Source organism: Xiphophorus couchianus, chromosome 2 (genome assembly GCF_001444195.1).
Source record: "Xiphophorus couchianus chromosome 2, X_couchianus-1.0, whole genome shotgun sequence".
Classification (NCBI taxonomy): domain Eukaryota; kingdom Metazoa; phylum Chordata; class Actinopteri; order Cyprinodontiformes; family Poeciliidae; genus Xiphophorus; species Xiphophorus couchianus.
The window spans coordinates 24,169,734-24,196,516 of NC_040229.1; the positions used below are offsets into that span (position 1 = coordinate 24,169,734).

General features: G+C 41.4%; 1 protein-coding gene across 4 annotated transcripts in view; it reads right to left on the reverse strand.

Annotated features, from left to right (window-relative positions):
- The window catches only part of LOC114161853 (receptor-type tyrosine-protein phosphatase beta-like), a 29,749-nt gene extending 3,291 nt beyond the window's left edge, over positions 1-26,458 (reverse strand). Inside the window, exons 1-26 of one of the 4 annotated variants that reach the window (XM_028045472.1) lie at positions 26,280-26,401; positions 22,092-22,418; positions 20,164-22,040; positions 17,777-18,056; positions 16,891-17,187; positions 16,213-16,476; positions 15,211-15,474; positions 14,478-14,747; positions 10,708-10,974; positions 10,350-10,616; positions 7,887-8,150; positions 6,923-7,186; positions 6,558-6,821; positions 6,209-6,466; positions 5,550-5,819; positions 5,172-5,435; positions 4,814-5,080; positions 3,236-3,520; positions 2,723-3,001; positions 2,492-2,641; positions 1,974-2,247; positions 1,657-1,769; positions 1,406-1,511; positions 1,080-1,157; positions 663-680; positions 487-568 (exon numbers count right to left, since the gene is read on the reverse strand). In XM_028045472.1, coding sequence (XP_027901273.1) covers positions 487-568; positions 663-680; positions 1,080-1,157; positions 1,406-1,511; positions 1,657-1,769; positions 1,974-2,247; positions 2,492-2,641; positions 2,723-3,001; positions 3,236-3,520; positions 4,814-5,080; positions 5,172-5,435; positions 5,550-5,819; positions 6,209-6,466; positions 6,558-6,821; positions 6,923-7,186; positions 7,887-8,150; positions 10,350-10,616; positions 10,708-10,974; positions 14,478-14,747; positions 15,211-15,474; positions 16,213-16,476; positions 16,891-17,187; positions 17,777-18,056; positions 20,164-22,040; positions 22,092-22,418; positions 26,280-26,325 — 7,395 coding nt within the window. In that variant the 5' untranslated portion in view covers positions 26,326-26,401. Of the gene's footprint in view, positions 1-486; positions 569-662; positions 681-1,079; positions 1,158-1,405; positions 1,512-1,656; positions 1,770-1,973; positions 2,248-2,491; positions 2,642-2,722; positions 3,002-3,235; positions 3,521-4,813; positions 5,081-5,171; positions 5,436-5,549; positions 5,820-6,208; positions 6,467-6,557; positions 6,822-6,922; positions 7,187-7,886; positions 8,151-10,349; positions 10,617-10,707; positions 10,975-14,477; positions 14,748-15,210; positions 15,475-16,212; positions 16,477-16,890; positions 17,188-17,776; positions 18,057-18,294; positions 18,519-20,163; positions 22,419-26,279 lie in introns of those variants that run through there. The other 3 variants (XM_028045479.1, XM_028045465.1, XM_028045488.1) reach the window with 3 other exon arrangements.
- Positions 26,459-26,783: the final 325 nt, after the last annotated feature.

Sequence of the window (26,783 nt, forward strand, 5' to 3'; positions counted from 1 at the left end):
GAATCATGGCATATTTACAGCAACAAAAAAATAGAACTATTCTTCAGTTGCTTGGAAAGCTTTTAGTCAGACAGATGAGTGGAAAAACCAGGAGTCTGAACTCGGTGGGTTCAATAAGTTATCTCCTGGATATGTTATCAACTAATCCGAAAAGCTCTCTATAGGTCAAAGAGGTTTTCTGACTCTGGATCCGTTCACGCTGAGGTTGCTCAGATGACCACTCATAATCATGATCAGGGAATACCTTTTTCTAACAAACTGAACAAACATCTGTGCAGAAGATGCTTCTTTCAGACATAAGAAACCTCTGTGACATGAAACCCGAACTGCTCTGGAGCAAAGCAGGTTTCAGTACCAAAGAGAGAAATAGGAACAGGAGAACCTGAGGCAACCTGCAGAGCCACTGATTCAGACTCATACTTTAAACTTAAACTGGTTCCTAAAGCTGAAACAGCTCCTTGACTAGCTAAAAGGAAGATGGCGTACCTCATACTCCTCAGACAGGAGGTAGCTGGAGTCGGCCAGCAGTTTGTTGTAATGAGATTCAAAGTTCAGGATCTTGATGGGACTGAAAACAACAAACGAAACTTGTAACTGCAAGGAGGAATCACCAAAAATGTAAAAACAAAAAAAACCTAATTAAAGTCATCAGGATATCTCACCTGGAGATTCTCCTGTTGCTGGGGAACAAGATGAAGAGGCATTAGAGTTTAACAGATCTTTGATAAATATTGCTAAAAACTGATTTAATCTTTTAGAAGAAAACTGATTGGTCTGTTCATTTCTGCTTTCATTAGATTATTTTATAAACTAAACGTTAGGTTGTGGAAAAGTTTTCACCAAAAGTCAATCAATCTATCAATATACTTATGTATCAATCTATCTATGGTATTTCTTTGTTACTCTTCTGCATAGCATCATTAATAAATCTACTGACAGTGGATGGATTTAAATGTTTAAAATTTCTCCGTGTTTAGCTGTGATACCATCTAGTGGCTGTAGATGGAACTCCATTCTGTTTTGGTCAGAGCAATGTTCATCATCCATAACAGCGCTTGTTTATTGATTTTTGTTCCTACCCTCTGACTCCCATCTGGACTCCTGCTGCTGACCTCTCTCTCCTTATACATCTCCTGACATCAGGTCTCTCCTCCACCCTGATGGAAACAGCGTCAACAACACTTTTTATTTCGGTTGACATTAGCGGGTGCTAAACATGTGCCATGCACCTGTTACACAGGTGTTGTGTGTAGTAGTACTGTGGTGTGCTGTGTGTTGTACCAGTCAGGTGTTGTGCGTTTTGCCATCTGGTGTCATGAACCTGTCATGTGGTGTTTGTTGTACTGTTAGATGTCATATAGGTGTCTGGTGTACCTTCCACAGGGGTAGGTCTAGAGATACTCACAATTTGTGAGCCTTGTGCCTGCAAATGAGGAGAGCAGTGATGGCAACTATCATGAGGATGAGGAAAAGTCCGGCACTGATGCCTTCAATGACACCGCTCAGAGGTTCTGCAGGAGAAAAATAAAATAAATCCATGCAGTATCTCAGTATTTTGACATCATCTCCAGGACAAACTCCGTCTGTTTCATTTTTAAAAAAAATCTGAGCTAAGGAAGTTTTGAATCTTTAGTAGCCAGTGAAATTTGGCCTGACCTGTCTCTGTGATGATGGGCAGAGATAAGAAGGTGTCAGTGAAGAGAGGAGAAGCTAATCCAGAATTTGTAGTTTCTTCATCAAACAGCTGAGTGAAGGCTCGGATGCTGATCCTGAGAGGAGCAAAAAGACAAGACACTAGGGTCAACAGTGAACAACAATCGATTCTTACTAATTCTCAGTAAGCTCAAGACAAACTAAACCTTTGTCGGTCCTTACTTTATGAACTGCTGATTGATGGGACTGGCCAAGATACCAGACAGAGAAACATGGAAACAGATTATTTATAGTCTGACCTGTTTGTTTGTGTTCAGTACCTGTATGAAGTCTTTGACTTCAGAGGTCCATCACAGAAGTAGATAAGGTCTCTGCTAGACTCTGCATGACTTGGGTCTTTGTGGTCACATGGACCCCCTAGAGAGTCCATCCCAGTCCCAAGGCTGACGTTATAAATCTGAGTGCTGCTGTCTAAGCCATCTGAGCAGAGGCTGGGAAAGTAGTTGGTCTGGTAGGACTTAACTGAGCTGTTGTATCTATAATCCAGGTAGGAGGACAGAGGGTGGTTATGGTCTGGCTGCAAGTCATTGACACCTACAAGGATGGGTCAGAGGTTGCATGTTAACAAGACCCATGAGCAGGTAAGGCCTTTAAAAGTTAAATTGCACATTAAATAATCAGTGTTCAACTAGAACTACGGGGTAGAGTGTCAAAGTATAACTCATCAAAAAGTCACATGAGATGAAATCAAAATATATTTGTTTCATTGTCAGAACCTAATCCACTGACCTTACCAGTTTCTGGTCAGAATTAAAGATGGGTTTTTGGTCATGCTCACCTTCAGACTCAGTCACAACAACAGTAAAGAACCGCACTGCTCCATTGACATCACTGAACCAGCTACAATTAAACTGGAATGATATCGAGGACTTTGTGACCAAAGTGGACTTGTCACTGACCCGGGTAGTCAGTGGGGGCAGAGGAGGGCCTATAGAAACCATAACAAAAAAATCTGGTTAGCTCATCCACCCTCCCTCTAGCAGACGTGCTAAACTTAATTCTTTCTTACGGTCGATCATGGTGACTACGCTGTACTCTGCCTCCTCACTGGTCGTCCCGTCAGAAATGACCTTCACAGAGATGGTGTAACGTTTGTGGGGCTCAAGCTGGGTGATGACAAAGCTGGTGGACACTCGACTTGTACGCCGTGAATAGACCAGGGTGTGAGAGTCTTGGTGAAGACATTCAATGGTGTAGGAATCATAGTCAGCTTGTGGAGGTCCCCAAGAGCAGGAGATAGAGGTAGAGCTCTGTGGTCGACAGTGGAGGCTATGGACTCGCTCTGGCTCTGCAGAAAGAAAAGCCTCAGATCAGGTGATGCTGCATTGCTTGAAAACAGGCTGAGCTCTATTTTTTTTATATATCAGATTGAAGATTAGGCATTGATCACTTTGAAATCGGTTATTCTTCCATTGCTAATTCTTCTCATCTGGAAATCTCTTTGGTTAAAATACAGACACTGATGTACCAATACCCAAATCAGTTGCAATTTCTTGAAAAAAAGTGTAATGCTGCCACCTACTGGTTCGAATGCTCTTTTGGATGGGAGTGCTGTAGGTGGCACCAGGCTGCGTTGCCCCACTGACAGTTCGAAGGCTCAAGGTGTAAAGTCGTCCTGGGAACATCCCTTTTAGGATGCGGCTGCCTGATGTTCGGTTGTGGTACGGGTTGATAACAGACAGCTGGTCCTTAGGAGTCCACTGCAGGTCGAAGTCATCATAATCAGAACCTACTGGACCACTCCAGGTGACCTCCAGGGAGGTGTTGGTGACTCCCCCAAACAAGAACGAGGAAGGAGGTTTTGGAGCTGTAAGTTAGATGAAATGTTTGAGGACAAATATTTTAGAGTTCTTTCTTGTCTTTGAACTTGAGCAAGTAACTTTGAATGAAATGATAGAGAAAGATCAAAAGGTAGAAAGGAAGAGAAACAAACAAACAAAGGCAGCACACTGCCCAATGTTTCCTATATATATAAACCTGGTTGCTCCTAATTCCATCAGCCATCTTTGCCCTCTTAACAGTAGGAGATCTAAACATTTGGTGTCATTTAATTTTGGCTTAGTTCTTCTTTGGTCCAGGTTTAAATAAAATTTAGGCTATTTAGGTTAGATTTTGTTTTACATTCTATAACATTGTCAAAACTAGTGTTTCCGCCACAACAAGCCCCAACTTTGTCACAAGCTGGGTCCAGAAGGAAAGCAAAAAGGGGAGACACATCAATATAAGCTGCCAATTAGACATATTTTTTTTTATCAAATTAACTGAAGTTTAGCCAAAAATAGGTGTTAATGTTAAATCTTTGTACGATGTAAAATTAAACAAGCCAAAAGTTAACCAAAGCAGAACTAAACAAAGCTGTTGTGCTATAGAAAGAACAAGACAAGGCATCTAGAGTAAAAATCTGTCTGGATTAAGGGTTGTGTTTAGTTTTTTCTGATAATTTTGGATAGTTTGTTGTGTTTTGCCTTAGTTGCTCTTTTATTTGATTAGGTCAGCCTTGTTTCTATTTTACTTGAGATCAGTCTGTTCTTAGTTATTCCAGTTAGATCATGTTGACTATTTCCTGTGTTTAGTTTTTCTTTGTTATAGTTAGATTTATGTTTTCCCAGCTGTCAGTGTTTCCTCCTCCTTGCTCTTCTATCATCTCTCTCTCTCTCCCTCAGCCTGCCTTTGGCTCTCCGCTCTCAGCTACAGTCTGTTAGTAATTAGTCCCAGTCCGTTGTTCCAGCAATCTAACTCCCAATATTTAATCACTTCTCCTTCATTCACTCCTCACCGGATTCTCCCAAACCTTCTTGGAACCTGGTCTCTGTTTTTTTTCTGCCATTTTCCCACCCAATGTCCTCCTTGTTTTGTAAGTTTTTATTTAATTATTTTCTCAGTTGAAATTTCTCCATCTACTTTGCCTGTTTTGCATTTGGAAAACATTGGACCCAAATGTCAGATATGCTACTTAACCTGAGAAAGAATACCAAATATGCAGATAAAGACAGAACCACTCACATTAAAAAGAACCAAAATCTTTATAAACTACTTTTCTTATGTTCTTGAAATTTTAGTGACTGAAACCGTCTGTTTCTAACCTGATAGTTGGTCTTACCAGTACGACCCACGGTGCTGGCTAGGTTGTGAAGCTCTCCACTGAGACTCAACACATCGACTCGGTACTGCCGACCTGGCACAAGGCCTGAATATATGAACTCTGTGACCTCAGAACCCAGCTGATGCTCAGCCTGCTGGGATCCATCAGGGCTGTAGAGTGAGAGCAGGTATCCGGTCACATCACCATCTCTGCGATCCCAGTTGATCAACAGCGTGTCAGACTGGTTTCCACTCTGAGCCCTGAGAAATGCTACAGGTGCTGGTACTGAAAAGGACAATGTTCACTGGGTCAGCCTTCTGGTTAAAATCACCTCCCAGCTTCACTGTCCACTCTGAGAATTGGAGTCAAATCTCACCTGTCCTTGCCCACATGGATGTCTGGTTGGTTTGGTCTCCACTGTGGACCACAATCTCTAGTCTGTACAGAGCTCCAGGTCTGAGACCCTGGAAGGAGCACTGCTTAATACTGGGTTGGACCCGCCGACTCTCCTGCAGAGACTCATCACTTTTATACAAAAAGACTTCATAATGCTGAAAGTCTCCTTCTGGTGGGGACCACTGGAAAGACAGGGTGGCAGTGTTGCTAGTTTTGATGGACAAATCAGTAACAGATGCTGGGTCTGATGGAGAAGAAAACAGATGAAGATTTGAACTTAATGACCAGGTATATTTTCTATTTTATTCTTGAACAGATACCAATGCTCTATTTATGCAAGTAGAAGCAAAAGTCTTACATGTTCGAGCTTCAGCACTAACTCCCTGACTCTGGAGTCCCCCACTGATGGTCCGGACCAGGATTCGATACTTCTTCCCTGGCGTAAGGCCATCAAACCGGTACCGGGTGAATCTGACGGGCTGTGAGCCATTGGCGACGATGCTGCCTCTTTCATCCAGAACCTGCAGGATGTATCCATCAGACACACCAAGAGCTTCTTGCCAGCTCACTTGCAGGCTATAGGTGCTCAGTACGGGCTCCACCTGTAGACCTGTGACTGCTAACGGGACTGCAAAACAGAAAGGATGGTGTAACTGCAGATTTTTCATCTAAAAATTTTGGACTTCACAAAGAATGGGAAGAACAAGAAAGGGCAAACTAAGAAGTAAGCAATGAAACAAGCAAGTAAACGATGGACCCAAGGATGTTTGGATGGCACAAGAAAAAAAAGGACATGATTAAGAAAGAAATTAAAGAAAGCAGAACATGAAAAGTAGAGACAAGACACAAAGCAAATGGACAAGTGGGAATGAATTAAGGGCACATAGTAAATAGAGAAGAAGGAAGGACAGAAAGAAAAAAGGGGAAGGCACAAACTTCAGACAATGGGATGGAGAAAACTGTCACAGCTCACTGTGACAGACTAATGTGTGCTGCAAACCTCTTTCTTGCTCTCACCTGTACGTCCCGTGGATGTGTTGTTGTTCAGCAGCTCTCCGCTTGAAGACTGAACCATAACACCGTACAGTTGACCTGGCTGCAGCCAGTCAAATGTCACCTCATTTTGGTGCTTAAGGACATCTTGGACAGCCAGTTCTCGACTCTCTCTGTACAGAAAGACTGAGTATCCATCCACATCACCCGGTCCAGGAGTCCAGCTCACCTTCAGATGACTGCTGTCACCGTTAACATGGATGTTCTTCACCTTACTAGGAACTAACAGAACCGAAGCACTCGAATTAAAAGCAATGCAGGGGTTTTCATGGTTGCATTGCAATATTTTTTTATGACTGTGTCTAAATTTTACCTGTTCGACCCTCTATGAACTGGGCCCTCTGATTTGGACCGCTGAAGGTTGAAACTAGGATCTTGTAGAGTCGCCCAGGTGTGAGTGATGACAAGACACACTCCCCCACCCCACTGCCCAGAGTGAGAGGTGGGAACACTTTCATGTCACTGAACAGCAGCTGCACCTCATAGTGATCCACATCACCTGGCGGTGCCAACCACATCACCCGAAGGTCCTCAGTCCCCCGTCCCGCAAGACTGAGAGATCGGACTGCTGCTGGGACTGAAGCAGGGACAGCACAGGAACCTTTGATTAGAGCCCGTAAAACATTTCATCATATATTAAGAAATAACCAAGATTATGAATGGCGGGGAGTTACTCACAGGTTCTTCCATGGGTGGACGCACTGGCTTCGTAAAAACCACTCCAGGTGTTCACTAGTACTGTGTAGAGCCGTCCTGGTACTAGCCCAGTGAACACACACTCGCTCTGTGTCTTCTGTACTGTCTTGTTCTGCAGGAAGGTGTTGTTGTGTTTGATGAACACCTGGTAGAAGTCAAGGTCTCCAGCAGCATGACGCCAATAAACCTTCAGGTAGTCATCCCGAGCACCATGAGTCGCTGTGGGGTTCTGCACCTTTGAGGGCTCTAAGGGGTCAAAGAAACAAGTGACAACTTGTTTAATGGATCTGGGAAGAAACTTTGTTTTTTAAAATTTTGATCAAATCAGTAGCTGAAACATTCAAAGTATTGATTAACCGAGACATTCATAATCCAGAATAAAAGATTTTGTGAGGAGAGAGATCAAGAACCAAAATAGAGCCCAGAGACAAGAGCTGAAACCACAACAAATTCAAGAGAAAAAAAATCATGACAAAAAAAAAAATTAAACCAAGGATAGCAAAATCCAGAGAAATTAAATTAAAACCAGGGAAGTCGTAGTCAGAAACCAAACAAACACAAGCAGAACTAGGACACAGACACATAGAATGCAAAAGAAAGTATTAGAACAAGCACAGTAATAGCCAGAAGCCAAACAAAAATAATCAAAACTAAAAAAGGGACAGACAGAACCCAAATAAACACAATAAGAACCAGGACAGAGAAAGCTGGGACCCAGGCAAAGGCAGGGTTTGCCTTTGCCTGGGTTCCAGGTAAAGGCAGTGAAGTGTGAACAAAAACACCAAGAGACAGACAAATTGTCATTGTTTCACTGACAACTAAAACCAAGCAAGAACCAAGTCAAAACAACAGGAAACCTTCATAGAGACACTCCAGAATCCAGAGAGAATTCAAACCTGCATGGAGAAAAACACCCAGAACTCAGACTCAGAGAAGAACTGCTCACGTGTTCTCTCCTGGATGTAGGTGTGGTTTCTGTAGCGACCGCTGCAGCTGGTGATAGAGATGTTGTAGAGGCGTCCAGATACCAGTGAGTTGAAGATGCAGCCAGGGTTGAACTTTGACACGGCCAGGGTGTGTAGTGTCCTGTCACGGTCACTCAGGGTTACCAAGTAACTGTCCACCTCACCTGCAGCCTGATTCCAGGACACAGTGAGGAAATCCGTGCGACCATTGTTACTGACCCGAACATCAGTGACCGCTGCTGGCACTGGGGGAAGAGAGGTTGAGTCAGACACGCAGTCAGATGTTAAGACTGCACAGTAGCAACATCGTGCATACCACTTCAGTGTGTATCTGTTAGATTTTCTGAAAGCAGGGAAGAGTTTAATCATCTTAAAGAAATCAAACTGTAGCAATAAATTTCAAGATTGTACTCAGAAAAGAAAAGATGGGACCAAGGTTCCACTTTAATTCATCAGGAATGCTGAAGATTATGGATAATGAGATATGTGAAGACTCTCAGAAAGTTCAATGGCAAAACACCAAGGCTCTTCCTGACGGGAAGTCTCTGACCAACAGACCTGGACGCTCTTTTGTGTTGCTGTCCCTGTCGACACTTCCTGAAAATTCCACACAAATTCCAGCTTTTCAATAATATCCGGCTTTCTGCTGAAAACAAACCCAAACAGAGGGAGAGTCTTTCTTTTAGGTCTGCTCTGCCGCCTAAGACCCGTTAAAATAGCCTGAAATCTGTAAACATTGGCTCTGAAACCAATATTTAATTGTTGGTCTTATCAACTTAATTTGATCTGTTAACATCTATCCTATTCTAAAGTTGAGACTGTATCACTATCCAAGAATAACTGTCAGTAAAAGTTTCTTCTTTAAGTCATGTTCTCATTATTACTGATGATCCTACCAAGACATGTAGACCTCCAGCTGCCTTTTCTCCAACTAAATAAAAATAAAACTGAAATATTAGTGTTTGGACCAAAAGAGCATAGATTAAATATAATCACCCACCTTCAGTCCATTGGATTAAAATGCTCTGATGAAGCTAAGAATCTGGGGGTGATCATGGATCCTGATCTGAACTTTAATAACCACATCAAATCTATCATAAAAACATCATACTACCATCTAAAAAATATTGCTAAAATTACACGACTCATGTCCCCACATGACTCTGAAAAATTAGTTCATGCCTTTGTTTTTAGTAGACTCGATTACTGCAATGGAATTTTTACTGGATTATCAAAAAAAGCAATAAGACAGCTCCAGCTTCTCCAGAATGCTGCTGCAAGAGTCCTAACTAAAACAAAAAGAGATCAGCATATCAGTCCAGTTCTAAAATCCCTGCACTGGCTGCCTGTTGCTCGAAGAATAGAATTTAAAATCTCCTTAATGGTTTACAAAGCACTTCATAATAGAAACCCAGACTACATTTCTGATCTTCTTCAACCATATATACCACTCAGACCTTTAAGATCATCAGAATCAAACCTTCTAACTATTCCGAGAGTCAGAACTAAACACGGTGAAGCAGCTTTTAGTTTTTATGCTCCCACGCTCTGGAATAAGCTTCCTGCTCACTGTAAGGCTGCCCCTACCTTGAGTTTATTTAAAACAAGGTTAAAAACCTTCTTATTTGATGTTGCCTATTCTTAAATTTTTGTTTTTTTAACTATATTCAAAATTGTAATGTTTATTTTGTTTATTTTTAATCTGTTGTATGTTGTTTTTAACTTTTTTGTACAAGCACTTTGAATTGTCTTTGGCTGATAGGTGCTATATAAATAAAGTTGCCTTGCCTTTTACAAATACATCTTAATGTGTTCAACAGTGCAAAGTGATTGTCCTGTCTTTGGTGTCTACTACCAATAATAGCCAACTTAAAACAGATCTGAAGCAATTCCAGTAGCCTCTTCTTCCATAGCTCTTCTTCCTTAGTTATAGCTAAGTTTACTCAAGTTTCTATAAACCTGAGGAAAAATCCATGAGTGCCCCTTGAAAAGATGTCTACTTGAAAACACAAACATTTGTGCTTTTTCTGTATTAACACTGCCATCACAAATGTGCAAATGAGCTTTAGCAAGGGCACTAATTTAACCACATGCCATAATACCATCTGATACCCTCACAGAGCCTGGCTGTATTTGAGCAGGTAAACATACCTTTGTGAATGTAACTCTAAGGGCAATTTAGATCAATCAGCTGACCTAAAAGTCATATTTGTGGCCTGTGGGAGGAAACTAGAGTATGTGGAGAGTACCCACCCATGCATGGGAACAACATGCAAACTCTATGCAAAAATAACTGAGGCTGGGATTCGAACCCACAACCTTCATGCTGCTATGCAACCACTCAACTGTGGCCCGTCTTCCACATCAGGGGGTGAATAATCCTACACTATTGTCTTGAAAAGGACACCTGATAGAACTGTCATGCCAGTGACTGGTGAGCTTACCTGTGCGTCCTTCGGCCACAGTCTGTCTGGAAGTGTATCCGGCTCTGATGGTGGTGACCACCACCTTGTACTGTGCTCCTGGTCTTAGGTTCTGGAAGCTTATGCTGCTGATGTTACCTGCGACACTCTTATTCTTGATGACACTGCTGTCACGGACCAGCAGAACTTGGTATGAGTCTTGGTCTCCAGAAGCTAGTTCCCACTGAGCCTGCAGGATATCTGTGCTGTCGAGGTTAAAAACTTGCAGCCCGCTGACTGGAGCTGGTGCTGTGAGGACAGATGGTGGCAGATTATTAAATGATAAACCAAGTAACCTGTCAAGCAGCACTCTTCACAACAATAAAGGCCTCAGACGTACTGGTCCATGCAGTCAGGGAGTCAGAGTTGCTCAGGTTACCGCTGCTAGTTTTCACGGTAACAGTGTAGCGGCGTCCTGAGGTGAGGCCTTTGAAGGTGCACTCTCTGGACCCACCACTGAGGATCCTCTGAGTGTCAGGAGTGGCGAGGTCCTCATCTGTGAGAAGCACCGCGAAGCTGTCCCAACGTCCAACAGGCTGTCTCCACTGCACACTAAGAGACGTCTCATCAGCATGACGGAGGACAAGCTGCTGCACAGGACGAGGTGCTGGGGTAATGGGAGATTTAACTTTTTAGTATCAAAATACTGAAAGTTCAGTAATTAAATCCTAGATGAAGTTTCTGCTGGTGGATACAGTCTTTCTCACACCAAACTGGAAGATCTACAGTGTGTGAAGCAGTATTGTCAATAAGAGTTTCTAAGCTTTAAACTCTAAATTGTGCCCTTTGATTGAGGCTAGAATCTAAATAAGAAATCCAGTTACCTTCAACTCAGCTAATACAATCACTGAATGTTTTTTTTTTTTTTTTTTTTTTTAATTCCGCTTCTTATTCACACCAAGACACAAACAGGCCTGTGTGTTGCTACAAAACTTTAGGACATTTGAACTGAAGGACAGAAGACAAACAACACCCAGGGTGTATTTATGTGGGGCATTATGTAGAACCTCAGGTGTTTTCATATATTTGAAATACATGCATCACATTTGATGTGTATATATAATGGGATCTTTGGGGAGGAATGTAGTGTTCTATTTCACTACCATAAACAAGTACATTAGTTTTCTGTGAAATTATTGTTTTATTTTGTTATTTTAGAAAGAATGCTTTGGGTTCCAATCCTGGCTTGGGATCTTTCTGCGCAACGTTTGTATATTTTCCCTGTGCATGTGTGGATTCCCTTTAGCTATTTCAGCCTAATACCACAGTTCAAAAACTCTACTAGTAGCTAAGCTGATCTATCTTGGCCATCTATGAATAGTGTTTTGTGCCATCCTTAAATTCAGATTGTGCGTCAGGCTGTAATTTCACTGCTTTTAAAGAAGGATAAAGACCCTTTGAGCTGCAGTTCATACCGTCCAATATCGTTATTAAACACTGATGTTAAAATTCTCACAAAGATGTTGGCAAAACGAGTCGAACGGATTATCCCTACAATTGTTTCACCTGACCAGACTGGTTTTATTAAAAATCGTCAATCCTTCTTTAATATCAGGCGGCTATTTAATGTGTTGTATAATTCTGCCCCGCCCAGTCACAACTGTAATGAAATTTTAATCTCGCTGGACGCTGAGAAAGCGTTTGACCGGGTGGAATGGAACTATCTATTTAAGACCTTGGTGATGTTTAACTTTGGTCCTAAATTTGTTTCATGGGTGAAGTTGATATATACCTTGCCAATGGCAGCAGTACGCACTAACAGTAATCTATCCAGTTATTTTGAATTGAAACGTGGGACGAGGCAGGGATGCCCACTCTCGCCACTTTTATTCGCAATTGCAATTGAACCACTTGCAGTGGCTTTGCGAAACAGCCCCAAAATTAAAGGTATTAATCGGTTTGGCACTGAACATAAAGTTTCCCTATACGCTGATGATACACTTCTTTATATCTCGGATCCCTTATCTAGTATTTCTGAGTTACTTATTTTACTTCAAAAGTTTGGAAACATTTCTGGCTATAAGGTTAACCTTCAAAAAAGTGAATTGATGCCTGTGACTCCAATGGAAGTGCAGCATATGGGTCCAGTTCCTTTCAAAATTAGCCCTGCTAAATTTAAATACCTTGGTATCTGGATTACTCATAGTCACAAAGATCTTTATACAGCAAACTATCTGCCTCTTCTGGTGAACCTTAGGAAAGACATCACTACATGGACATCTCTGCCTCTATCCTTGGGAGGTAGAATCAATATAATCAAAATGGCAATACTGCCTAAATTACTTTATCTATTTCAGAGCGTGCCAGTGTTTCTCACCAAGACTTTCTTTACAAAATTAAATAGTGAGTTGTCGTCATTTATTTGGAATAAAAAGCACCCGCGAATAGGCTGTAAGATGCTACAGCTACCCCATGGTCTTGGTGGCTTGTCACTTCCCAATTTCCTATATTATTACTGGGTGGCTAATATTAGAGCCTTACTGTACTGGTTGAGAGAGGACAATCCTGCTCCTACTTGGGTGACTTTAGAGAGGAATTCAGTTACGGCTAGCTCTCTCTCTGCTTTACTCTGCTCCCCGTTACCGTTTAATCAACCAATCTCAACTTATACTTCTAATCCGGTTATAACTCACACAATAAAAATCTGGAATCAGTGCAGGAGGATGTTCTAAAGTACAGAATTATTAATATCTGCTCCAGTATCAAATAATCACATGTTTGCTCCTTCACTAATGGATTCTGTTTTTAATGCCTGGAGTTTAAAGGGAATAACTTCTCTAAATGATCTTTATATAGATAATAAGTTTGCCTCATTCGAACAGCTCACACAGAAATTTGACATTCACAAGTCACAGTTTTTCAGGTATTTACAATTGAGACATTTTGTAATGTCAAACTCTGGATGTTTCCCTTTACATCCACCAACTTCTCTTGTTGATGAGGTTTTGATGTGCAAGTCTGTAACAAGACGCTCTATGAGTAGAGTCTATTCTCTGCTCAGTTCATTTAATGATACCAATTTAGATTCCTTGAGGGTCAAGTGGGAAATGGACTTGGAGGAGTCCATATCAGACACAGTTTGGCAAAAAATTATTCAAAATATTTATTCGTCCTCAATATGTCTGAAACATGTTATAGTTCAATTCAAGGTAGTACATCGTCTACACTGGTCTAAGGACAGATTGTGCAAACTCAAAAGGGACTTGGATCCGACGTGTGATCGTTGTAAACAATCTCCAGCCACACTTTTACATACATTCTGGTCTTGTCCAAAGTTACACAGATATTGGCAAGGCATTTTTGACACTTTTTCAGGAATATTTGGACAAACTGTCTGTCCATCAACACTCATCTCTCTCTTTGGGGTGGCTCCAGCAGAGTCCTCCTTCAGCAAACATCAGAGGACTGTGTTAGCTTTCTGTTCTCTACTGGCTAGAAGACTCATTCTTCTTCGATGGAAGGACCCTCATCCTCCAATATATGGACATTGGTTAAGAGAAGTTATGTCTTACATTCATTTAGAGAAGATCAGATATACTGTTAGGGGATCTGTAAACAAATTCTTTGACATCTGGCAGCCATTTATATCTTATGTCGGGAATATTTCGGCAGATAACTTTGTGTAAAGGTCAAATATTGGTTCTTTGTGTGCAAACCTGTGCTTTGTATCGGCTGATGTATGAATAAAAGGTGTATTCGTGCTGGGGTAGTAGATCCGGTATAGGAGAGGAGGGTTGGGAGGGATTTTTGTTGTAAATTTTGTCAGTCTTTTTTTTTTTTTTTGTGTTTTTTTTTTGTTTGTTTTGTTTTTGTTTTTGTTGTTGATTTTTGTGTGTGTGTGGTGTATGTAAAAAAAAATAATAATAAAAAGACCTTGATCAAAAAAAAAAAAATTCAGATTGTGGTTTTCTCTTTCTGCCAAAATCTGACCTGAATCTGTTCCTGTCTGTTGAAGTCCTATCCTCCAATCAAGTGAGTAGTTTAAGTTCTGCTTTCTTGTGCACTGTTGCAACACAAACCAAACTGGGCTCAAATGGTCCTAGTGTATCAGTCCATTCACATGACTTGTTTTATAAAATCAAATTGAAGATAGTTATAACAGTAGCTAACCTAGTCTGCTGCTGCAGTGGGCTGTGTTACTCAAACCGCCGCTGTGCACTGTGAACTCAGCAGAGTAGAGCCGTCCTGGAACTAAACCGAGGCTCTGGACGGACACGAGAAGTTCTCTGCTCTTCTTGCTGACAGTCCTATTAAATAGAACAGCAAGGCCATCTGTCAACAGAACGCTGTAGTTCTCCCAGTCACCTCTGGGGGGAGACCAGCTGAGTTGCAACTTGCTGCTGTCGATGGACATGGAGAGGGTGGACACCTGGTCAGGAACTGAAACATTAGGACACAGAGCAGTCATTATAAAAGGCCCTTGTGGTACATAGACAACAGCTGGAGGCTTAATGTTATTTTTAATAGCGAAATACATTAAAAAGTTATAGAAACATCAACGTGTCTTGTGTCCCCATATTATAATATTTTTAGTTTATATTTACACATCTCTTCAAACAGGACTGCCTTGCTTCAGATAAACCCTAAAGATGACCAGTAACATGGGATGAGTTGCACCAAACATTAATTGAATTGTATTCATCCCTAATACAGTAAAAATAGGTGAATATCTCCCAGAACTGCTGCAGTGATGGGTATGTTTGCATGTGCAGCTCACTGGTGCTATTTTGTTTGTAAATCAGATATGGAGTACACGATCACCTTTTCAGGGTCTTCTCCAGTATGATGGTGCTGTTTTAACAAACCACATGCAATGTGACTAACTAAACGTTCCTGGACCCACCTGTCCTTCCTTCAGTCCTGCTCTCCGAACTCAGGCCTCCAGCTGATGAGTTGACAGACAGCTGGTAGCGGCGTCCAGGGGTTAGACCCTCAAACACCAGTTGGGTGACATTGGGGGCTAGGATTCGTTGCTCAGGGGTCAAACCTGAAGCCCACAGGGTCACTGTAAAAAAGTCCACACCCCCTTTAGGTGGGGTCCAGGAGGCCCGAAGACTCTCTGAGCTGCCATCGTTGTTAATAATCAGATCTGACACAGCTGCTGGGACTGAGGAAAAAGAGATAACATTTTATTTTTTTTATCTTCACCCTCTGGTGCTGTTTTTCCTGACACCTCATCTGCTTCACCTGCTGGAAAACACCAGCTGGAAAAATTTTGCAACCTCCTCTATAAGAGAATGTCTTTATCTGAGCAAAAGTCTTGCAGCTGTGTTTCAAGGTTGTCATTATTAGACCTCGTATGGATGAATACCAGATTCTTTCAGCAACAAACTACTCATTAGCTCAAACATGGCTTCAGATGGTTGATCTGGTGTTGTGACCTGATTAGACTTTGATCATTGCTTTGTCTTGTGGAGAGGAAACTTCAGGCTTGCAAAGAGCCAGAGAAAGTTCACATTATCAAGAGAAGCAAAAGAAGATAAACTAACCAGTTAATCATAAACTCCTTAAACTCACAACCTGGTGTCATTTAAACTTCACATATTCTTTCAGAATCAGACCCCACTTCAGGAAAACAAGGTAAGGATTTCTAATTGTCTGTCAGATCACCATATGCTGATCTTGAACATATACTGCTGACTGTTTCTTCCTACAACAATAGGCAGAGACACACTAATGCTACATAGTGAGTACAGGTTCTGTTTCCTCCTTGGTCAAGTCTCAGACTGGTCAGCAGATATAAAGTTAAAAAAAATGTCTCTCTGAGACAGCACAAAACTGCTCTTCACCATACAAGATAACCATTCAGAAGCTTCATCAAAATCACTTCAGCATTTGCACCTACCAGTGTAGGCCTGGATGAAGGTGGAGCTCTGCAGGCCAGCAGCATTTGTTACCACAGTGACCCTGTATGGTGTCCCTGGCTGCAACCTATCCAGCTTGGTGTAGGTCGTAGTGTTCTTCAAAGTGATGTTCCTCAGGAGAAACCCATCCTGGTCCATCACTAGGACCTTAAAGTTCTCCATTCGTCCCGGGCCAGGCTGCCAGAGCACACCAAGGCTGTCTAAAGATGAAGATGCTACTTGAAGGCTGTCCACAACTGAAGGGGCTGCAGGAATACCAAGACAGGCAGCAGTGAGATGGTAAACTAATAACATCTTCCAGTATCTGGATCTGGAAGTTGTGCTGATGGATAACACAACTTCAAAACTATACCAGTTTATTCAATTTTCTAGCAGATTTGTAAAAAGGTCTGCAGTTTTTTTTATTTTTTTTAATTAGGTTTTAACATCAAAATACAAAATGTACAAAAATATATGAACAAGATATGTAAACTTTTTTTCTATAACAGAACCGAACATAAGTCGTACAGAACACATGGATAAGCCTTCCCAAATAAAATCCAGAGGAATAAGAAAAGAAAACAAAAAAAAACCAAAAACAAAAAGTAGAGGTCTGCAGTTTTTTAAACAATTCTGTAAATTTTTGTTACTATGCCAAGATCTTCCACCCTGTATCTCACCTGTAACTGCAATGGTGTGCACTGGTGCAGCAGTCTTGTTCCCAGATATAGCCAACACACTGATGTTGTACAAAGTTCCTGGGATGAGTGAGGTGAAACCATACTGGGGAGCTGCAGAACCCATGACTCTGGTGCTACGAACCATACCGGAGTAGACATCTTCCAGAGTTACATTATACCAGTCCACATGTCCTACAGAAAGGGACCAGAGGACTCGCAGCCCAGAGGATCCTTCATGACCTGAAACCATGCTTTCAAGGTCCAACTGGACCTCAAGCTGAGCTGGACCAACTGGGACTGTGGGAGGAAAAAGGAGAAGATCTTTTGAGATGTTGACAGAAAGACACTTTGAACACTTTGGGAGAATAACTGATCAGGTTATGGTTTGAGACAGGCTGTGAAAAGGTTAGGGTAGGCTCAGGGATCAGGTTATTGACAGGCTTGGATGGGATGGAAACCAGTTAAGTGCTGGTTGGACTGAAGTAAGTCAGTGTTTTACCTTCTAATAGAACAGAATGTAGCATTGAGTTAAGGCAAACAGAAAAAATACAGCAGGCGGGGCAGGAAGTGAACCAGTAGCAATGCCTTGACCGAAAAACAATCCATTGCTGAGACCCAACAGTAACACTGAAACACTGGCTGAGACATTGATGGAAAATATGAATCTGATGTTGAAATGACAATACTTCATAGTTTTAGTCCTTTTTCAACTAGTTTTAAATCAAAAGTAATATACACTGAATCTGGTTTAAATATGTCCATGTTCTATCATTAACTATAAATTCAAATTGATATGAAGGTTTTAACCTTAATGGAGATCAACTTGCAGAAAAATTAAAGGGAACAGGATCATAAATGGAGAAAACTATTCCAAATAAGTTATTACCTGTGCGCATTGAGCCAAGGCTTCTCTCCTCATCCTTCCCAGAGATCACCCGTAGTTCATACAAAGTTCCTGGTTGTAACTCTGTCATGTTGCAGATAAACATATATCCATTGTTTCCATCCTGATCACAGCGGACCGCGGTTGGCCCAGAGCCTGCATCCATGAAGGCTGTGAAGTCAGGTGATGGACAGGCAGCAGTCAACCAAACCACTGCTGAGTCCCAGGTGGTCCTGACCTGTGTTAGCTCCACAGAGCAGCTTGGTCCAGCGAAGGTCTGGACCTGCAACAGGAGGTCACTTCATGAGTTGTAACCCCAAAATTCCCAAACCTCAATTGGTTCAACTTCAGAGGTCATGGCGCGGTTCTACCAAGAGTGGCACTCTGGAGAAGGCAAGGGGATTGCCAAAATAATTTAATAGCCTATGGCAAAGACCAAATGCTAAAATCTGGGATTAGCTTATTCCAGAGGTTTCTGATCAACAGAGTCATGGAAGATCAAATCACTCCAATTTTCTCACCTTTCCAATCCTCCACAACAGTCCAAGGATCAAACATCCTGGGAGCATCTCTTGTCTGTCCCGTTAACAGAAGGTAAACATGGTGCATTTCAACCCAGGCTAGCACACAGACGAGGTCATGTGACATAGGTACCATCCAGTGCAGGTGAATCATGTCCAGAGTGGCAGTATTAGTTCAGCAGTTGACCGATGAGATGTCGGCTGCAGCTACGCTTCATTCTTCATCTCATCGGCTCCTGGTCTCCACTCAGTTCACTCTGACTCGGACTCTTTGACTCCAAATAGAGGCTTGACCCACCCTGCCTTCCTTCCTGCCCGCCCTGAACATTTTCTCCACCAACCTCCAACATCAAGCCTGGCTCCATTAGGGCCAACAACATTAGCCATTGTTGAGTTTTCCAGTCAGGAAGAGGCCACAAATATGCTGATCACACAAAACCCAAAGTTCAGTTTGAAGTTGTGTGAAGTTGAGTAGACTGATCGTTTTGAAGAAAAAAATTAATGAGCATTTAAACGCTGCTCTGTCTCTTTAATCTTCTCAGAGTTATGGAAGAGTTGTAATCTACCTGGGACCCATGTAGAAATGAGAAAGTTGGGTACAAAAACATCCTTCATCTCATCAACTCCTCATTGTAAACGCTTAAATGATACTTAAATTGCTATCTTGATCTTCACCGGGAGAATAAACTATTGTGTTCCAGCAGGTCAGGGCAGATTTTACGAAATGAGAAATCTTAATTTCTACAGTGTTTGCATACATCTGTTCTAAGGAGTACAATACAAGCTCTAGTGGACTTTGACCACACTTTTCATAAGACAGTGTAGATGGGTATATGCATCTATAATGCTTCAGTAATGAAACTTAACCAGTAAGAGTCAGAGGAACCTCTAATGTCCTTGCAAAATTAGACAATTATTATTGATTTTTTTTCAGTCTGACTATTTCTCTCATTGTTGTAGATGAATGATGGCACACTCTTGTTTAGTTATTTAACGAGGAACATTTTTGTACAGCCTTCCTAAGGACCTTCCACAACATTTTAATTATGTTAAATTATAGACTTTGAATGAGCCATTAAAAGAACTTTGTTTCTTTTTTAGCTTGCATACTTGCCCTTTTGTCAGTCATTGTTCTTTTGATGACCCAGCAGGAACTGAGCTGCATACATGAAGCCAAGCTGTAAGACACTTGAGTTTATACTTGACTTCCATTACTTTGGCATACAGAGTATTTAATGGAGTGAAAGTTGCCCAGGTCTTGTGGCTGCAAAACAAGCCCAAATAATTACTCCTCCACCACCATGCTTGGCATCGGGTATGAAAAATAGCATTTTAAACCTTTCCTCTGTTACGTTTGATTATTCAGGCATTTGCCCCACTGAATCAAAGCGAAGACGGTACAGTCATTTAAAGAGAAAACAATTCTTAAAAGTGAAGAAGTTAGAATGTTTTACGTTTGTTTTTGTAGTAGTTATGCGAATTTGCAACTTTTGCATGCCCCCTTTCCTCCTGTATAATTTTCTGTCAAGGAAGGGCCTGCAGTGAGGCTACCTGGAAAGACACCAGTAAAAGTCCAGAAGAGAACGTCACGGCTACCCCATAGCAATTCCAGGTATTGCCATTATAGTATAAATAAAAGTACAGGGTTTCCCCCAGAAAGCCTACTAAGCCCTGTGGTCTGGGCAACATTAATGCTGCAACTATAAAACTGGCTTAACTCATCTTTACTGTCACTGTTACTAGTGTATAAAAAAACCCTATTTAAAACAAACAACGCTTAACCTGGTGGCCCGTAAGTCATATAATACACTGGGGGAAACCCTGAAGTAGGAGCAAAAGAATAATTATTTTAACAGATTGTATACTCACATGTGTGGTGGACAGCAGTGGAGGTGTAGTTGACTGTGTGGTTTGCGTGGTGATGCTAGGGAGGTTCGTTGGTACAGTCATTATGGGTGTAGAGGGGCTGGACACTATACGACTTGTCACTGTGGGTGTGGTCACAGGTGCAGAACTGGTTGCCACTCTGGTTGTAGTTCTGATTGCAAGTGTAGTTGTATGTTTAGCGGCAGATGTAGTTTCATGTGTTACAGCTTCAGATGTGGTTTCATGTTCAGAAGCTGCTGGTGTGAATTCAAGTGTGGAGATTCCAGGTGTGGACTGAGGTGTAGGCGTTGCTGATGTCACTGCAGGCTTCACTTCATGCGTGAAAGCACCAGGTGGGGTTTCAGGTTCAGAATCTCCAGGTGTGGTTCCAGGTGTAGAAGCTGCATTTGTAGTTGTAGATGTAGTTTTAGTGTTTGTTCTCGGAGTGACCCCAGGTGAGGTCATGGGTCCAATCTCAGGTGTTATTGCAGATGTATATGCAGATACTGAAACAGCAGATGTGGCTTCAGGTGCGGTTCGAGGTGTGCCACCAGGTGTGTTGTCAGCTACTTCACTCACTGTCCTACCTGTGTCTGGATGTTGAGAAAAGCCTTCAACTGAAGGTGAAGCTTCGGGAACTGTGACAAGGTTGTAATGGTTGTATGATGGGTTTGTCTCTGTCATGAATGCAGATGTAAGGAGTGATTCTCCAGGGGTGTAAGCTGTGGTTGGTGTAGCTAAGGTAGAGCCTTTTGTATAAGTAATATGATAAGCTGTTGATATGGTGTTTGGCTCAGTGTCAGCAGATGAGCCATCAGAAAAAGTAGATGTAGCAGATGGTGAAAACTCAAAGGGGACTGTGAAGTCCTTCAGTCCACCTGTGATCTCCCGTGGGTATCCTGTAGAGGAATCATGCCTTGCTGTTCTGCTTCCACTGGAGCCAATTTGGTTTCCATTAAGGAAGGACAACATATTTGACACTGATGGTGTTTCAGTCTTAGGCTGTGGCTTCATGTGTCCTTTTGAACTGTTTGACACTTCTGATTGGCCAGTGGTGATCACATCTAAACCAGATGAGACAACGAGAACATCTGATTGGTCAGAGGTGAACACATTTGTGCCTGATAACATTGTTGGAATTTCTGATTGGTCACTGGTGAACACACCTGGACCAGATGAAACAGTCTGGACATTCAACTGATTGGTGGTGGACACACCTGGACCAGATGAGTCGGTGTGGACATTAAACTGATTGGTGGTGGACACACCTGTACCAGATGACACGGTGTGGACATTAAACTGATTGGTGGTGGACACACCTGGACCAGATGACACGGTGTGTGCATTCAACTGATTGGTGGTGGACACACTTGTACCAGATGACACGGTGTGGGCATTCAACTGATTGGTGGTGGACACACCTGGACCAGATGAGACGGTGTGGACATTAAACTGCTTGGTGGTGGACACACCTGTACCAGATGACACGGTGTGGACATTAAACTGATTGGGGGTGGACACACTTGTACCAGATGACACGGTGTGGGCATTCAACTGATTGGTGGTGGACACACTTGTACCAGATGACACGGTGTGGGCATTCAACTGATTGGTGGTAGACACACCTGGACCAGATGAGTTGGTGTGGACATTAAACTGATTGGTGGTGGACACACCTGGACCAGATGACACGGTGTGGGCATTCAACTGATTGGTGGTGGACACACTTGTACCAGATGGCACGGTGTGGGCATTCAACTGATTGGTGGTGGACACACCTGGACCAGATGAGACGGTGTGGACATTAAACTGATTGGTGGTGGACACACCTGGACCAGATGAGACGGTGTGGACATTCAACTGATTGGTGGTGGACACACCTGTGGTAGATAAGGCATTGTGAGCCTCTAATTGGTCAGTGGTGGACACACCTGGACCAGATGGGACAGTACGACTGTTTAATTGGTCAGTGGTGGACACATCAACACTGGATAAAACAGTTTGGTCTGTGTTTGGATAAAAAAGCTCTGAGACTGAGGATGTATCATCTGGAAGTAAGTCCGGAGGTTTCGTGGTGTCTCCATGAGCTGAAGCTCCATGAGTTGATGAACTGTGGATGTCGGAGATGTTAATGTGTCGGGTGGTTCCCAGGGCTCTGTCGGTGTTTGGCAATGGGTCATTTGTGTTGGTTCTGACTGGACCGCTGGATAGCTCCTCTGGTTCATGCGTAGGTGAAGAAAAACTGGGAAAGGAAGTGCCTGTAAACAGAAACATCAGAAATGAGGATCATCAAACAATTAAATCTGTATATTCAGAAAAGGTTAAACTCTGAATATGACTTAGCAACAAATCAATTTAATTTTCTGAATTTTAATAAAAAGGAAAGTGACGACACACCCTGATGTCAGACGACAAGGGGGACTGTTGATGGCCTCCTGACTGTGAATATGTCTGCATCGGGTTGCAATAGTTTTTCAGCCTCACTTAGTATGAGACAAATCATTAGCTTCAGGCACCAGTAGCTTCAGACTGTGATTGATCCAGCTACAGAGGTCAATGTTTTCATCTGTGGTGGCTTAGGTTACTACTTGTTTTAAGTTTGATCTAAGTGTCTTTAGGAGTCAGCTATCTTAATGTTCTCCACCACTGATCAGGCACTGTAGTTTATGTCTTCCTTAATTTTCATGCAGAGTTTACAGATGCTCATGTTTCTAAGGACCTTCATATTATGCTGTACAATCATTACAATTTCTGGTCTGGTCCCAATCCTGTTCCATTTATACTTGTGTTGAGGTCCAAATAATCTCCAAATAATAACTCCTGGCAGGAATGATGCTTGATTCAGACGCTGGAGGTTAGACTTTAAATAAATCGAGCTGCAGGTGTCAAAGTGAAGGGGGATCATTTGTTGCTCAGCTGCACCATAAACTGATTCAGATTTTTTCTGATAATGTTTGTGTACCGTTGCACTCCTAATTCTCAGCCATCCAGGACATGAATATTCTGAATCTGAAAATTATTCTGGTTTTTGGATTTTGTTTTTAGAGTGCTTTTGCGGGTGTTGTTTGTAATTCTGATCACTTAGAATTACAGATTTGTGTTTAACCAGGGCTAATTCAATTATCTTTGCTACATTTTTTGCAAAGCCCTCTTCTACTTGCCTTCATTTTTGGAAGAAAGATACTGAACATGCCAATTTCCTAGTTGATACCAAGCAGTCCATCGGGTTGAAAATTGAACCCAGGACAGCCACATTGGAATTATGGTACTCGACCAACATTTCTGATCAGGTTGAAAGCCGTGTCTCAGAATGTGTGTGAATCATGAACTGTTGGAGTTTTCCTGCAGGTACATTTATGGACTGACATGGGGGAAGGAAGGGGTATTGAAGTTTCCTAAACAGGAGAACACCAGCAGAATTAAAAATAACTCTTGACTTAAAAAAAAAAACAAAAAAAAAAACATTGTACTGACAACTTACTTACTTACTTACTATAAGCTCAGAGCAACACCTGAAGGAGAAATAAAAGGAAAAAATACCAACACTTAAAAATACCAACATAAAATAATTTAAACTCCAGAGGAAGAGAGCGTTCAGTCTGTAGTCCTGGTTTATCTGTTTGTTTTATGAAACACATTGCATGAAAAAGTATTTCCTTCTTCCTGATTTCTTCTCTTTTTGCCTTATTTGTCACACTGAAATGCTTCAGATCATACAAGGATATTTTAATATCAACCAAAAAAATTTATAAAAGTAGAACTGAGTAAACACAAAAGGCCATTTTCAAATAATTATTTTGTTTAAAAAGCTCTCCAAACCAACATGGACCTGTGTGAAAAGGTCATACTGTCCATTAATTAAATAATGATTTAACTGGCATTAACTACATTTTGGGAAAGCTGAATGCAGTTTTAATAAAATCAAAAAATCACCAAAACAGAACTTGTCTTGCAACATGAAATAGTCCTCAGATCATACAACAATTGAAAGTCAGAAATTCAGAAACCTGAGAAACAGGATTATTTATATATCAGAGATCTTCAAATTTTTTAATTTACTTTAAAAAACAACAAGCAAATCAATTATAATGAAATTGTAAAGAAATAAAAAAGTAAGAATAACCTGCTTCACTCCCCTTAAAAATAACACAAATCAAGGTCAAATTAAAAGAATTAAAGATCGACAAAGCAAAAATAATTCACACTGCTTAATATCAAACTCTTTGAAGCACCACTGTACTGATCTACTCCTCACATTTCTGTCTTCAGCACAACCACATGTTAGCCAAGCAACATGGAAGTTTCAACATGACATTTATTGGCATCATTTTTAAAGAAACTTTTGTCCTGCCTCCTGAAAATGTAATTTTTATTGTTTATTTGCTTCATGTACTCATCCCCAACAACACACAGTGATTCACTGACACCGATTTCTTTAACACGATACCAAAAATAAAACAAACAAACAAAAAAGCCCACCAACAACAACAATCCTGTGGTTGCAGGTAAATACGCATTTCCTCTAAACGGGAAAGCAATTTTTATGCAGACACCTACAGAACAGGCTGGGAGCTCTCCTTTGGTAAAGCATATTTTTGATTTATTTTGTGAATCCATGTTTTTGAGTTAATAACTAGCATTAATTGTAGTGAATCTAATGAACCAGATTAAAACTTAGCAATAAACCAGTTCTATTTCTTTGACATTTTTCATTTTCTCACATGCATCCTTCAATGCAATACTGATACATTAAAAAATATAATTTATTAAAGTTTTTCTTTCCAACAGCTTTTGTTGTTTTTCTGTTTGATTGCGTCTGATAATTATCATTTTATTCTTTGTGTGAAAAAAACTATTGCCTTTATTTATGACGACCTAGTTTTAACTTTAAAAATGTACTTTAACCAAGATTTGTAGACTTCTAAGAACTGCTGTAGGATCTCAGGAACGGGAATGTAAAAATCAAGCAGAAAGCTGCCTTTAGGTGCTGCCGAAGGTGTATTTACTGAGCACACAAACCAGAGAGACTTATTTTTTTTAAATATTTTTTTTGGCTCTAGTGGCCTTTATTTGATAGTTAATTGACAGGAAAGAGGGTAATGAGAGAAGGGGAAGACATGCAGCAAAGGTCAGCAGGCTGGGAATCAAACCTGCGACAGCCGCGCCAAGGACTAAGGCCTCCATATGTGGCTTGTGCTTAACACCTGCGCCACCACAGCACACCCCAAACGAGAGACTTATGATGGTGAATCAACCATTTACGCCTTTAGGATTCTATATGCGGTGAACTAGGTGTGTTCATTAGAAAAAAAAAACAGCTAAATTAAAAACATGATCATTGCATTTATCTTTCCATGAAGTTCATAAAACCTGAATGAAGATCTACGTAGATGATCAGTGAATATTATTGCATTTTGTAATGAAATAATAATAAATGTAACTGATTAAAACAGCCGCAGAAGTGTGTGACTAAGGAACAGAAACCATTTGTGTTTAAAACTTAAACACTACAGCAGGAATAATTGTCAGTTTGCTTTCAGGTCGAAGCAGAGAACCAACCCGACAGCTCTCGGGTTCAGTGTGTTACTGTCTTGTTGGATTCTTGGTTAACGTTTAAAAATCTCTTCAGGCTGGTGGGGGAACCCATTCAGACTGCTCTGGGACTGGGAGTGCAAAATCTGTCGGTTACACGCTGTATATAACCATTAGGTTTATATCATTCCCTGACACAATTAACAAAGAGAAAGTAAAAATATTTGTGTTTTTGGCCCAGAAGGTCATTATTGGGGAGCTTGATCAACTCCGGTCTGAATCACGACATGAATTTCCTATTGCTTGTGCTTAATTCAACAAAAAACAAACAGTTTCCCCTGTTTTTTACCATAAAAAAAGATTTGAACAAGGCAACACTGCAACGATACGCTGGTTCTGATTCTCGCAGTAGTAGTAGTTTTTATTTAACCTCCCACCAGAACTTATGAGGATTTTAATAAAGTTTTTCAGAGTTTTTCAGGTGTCTGAAGTCCTTCATAACAAGAAAAAAAAGAAAAGATAAACAGATATGTGAAGGATCCCATACTGGATAAGAACCAGCAACAGAAATATCTCACTTTACTTACAGACACAGCTGGATCCCAGAAGCAGAAGCAGAACCAGGGCCTTCATGTTCCTCTGCTGCTCCTCCGTGTGTCCTGCGGCTGCTGATGAGTGGGGACAGCAGAGCTGGGAGGAAGTGCGTCTTTGTGGGAGGAAAAAGTCAGCCAGCAGCACTTCCTCCCATTCATCTGAGGTTCGGGATCTTCAGAGCTGCTGGAAACACCAGAAAGGAGGAAATTCCTCAGGATGTTCGGTTGTTCTAATAAACCTGAGCAGGAAAACTCAGGAGGCGACCCAAGAGGTCCAGCCACGGCTCGGTTCTGTCGTACACTGTAGAAGTGGACTGATTTGGTTACAGGATAAAAAAACATTTCCATTCGGGTTCTGCTCCCAGATACAGTGTTCTGAGACAATTATGGCAATTTCATGAAAAACAAAACAAAAAAATCTGAACTAAATCTATCAGTGGTTGGATAGATAAACAGAGATTAGAACTAGCACATAGTAACTCCTCCATTATGATCAGA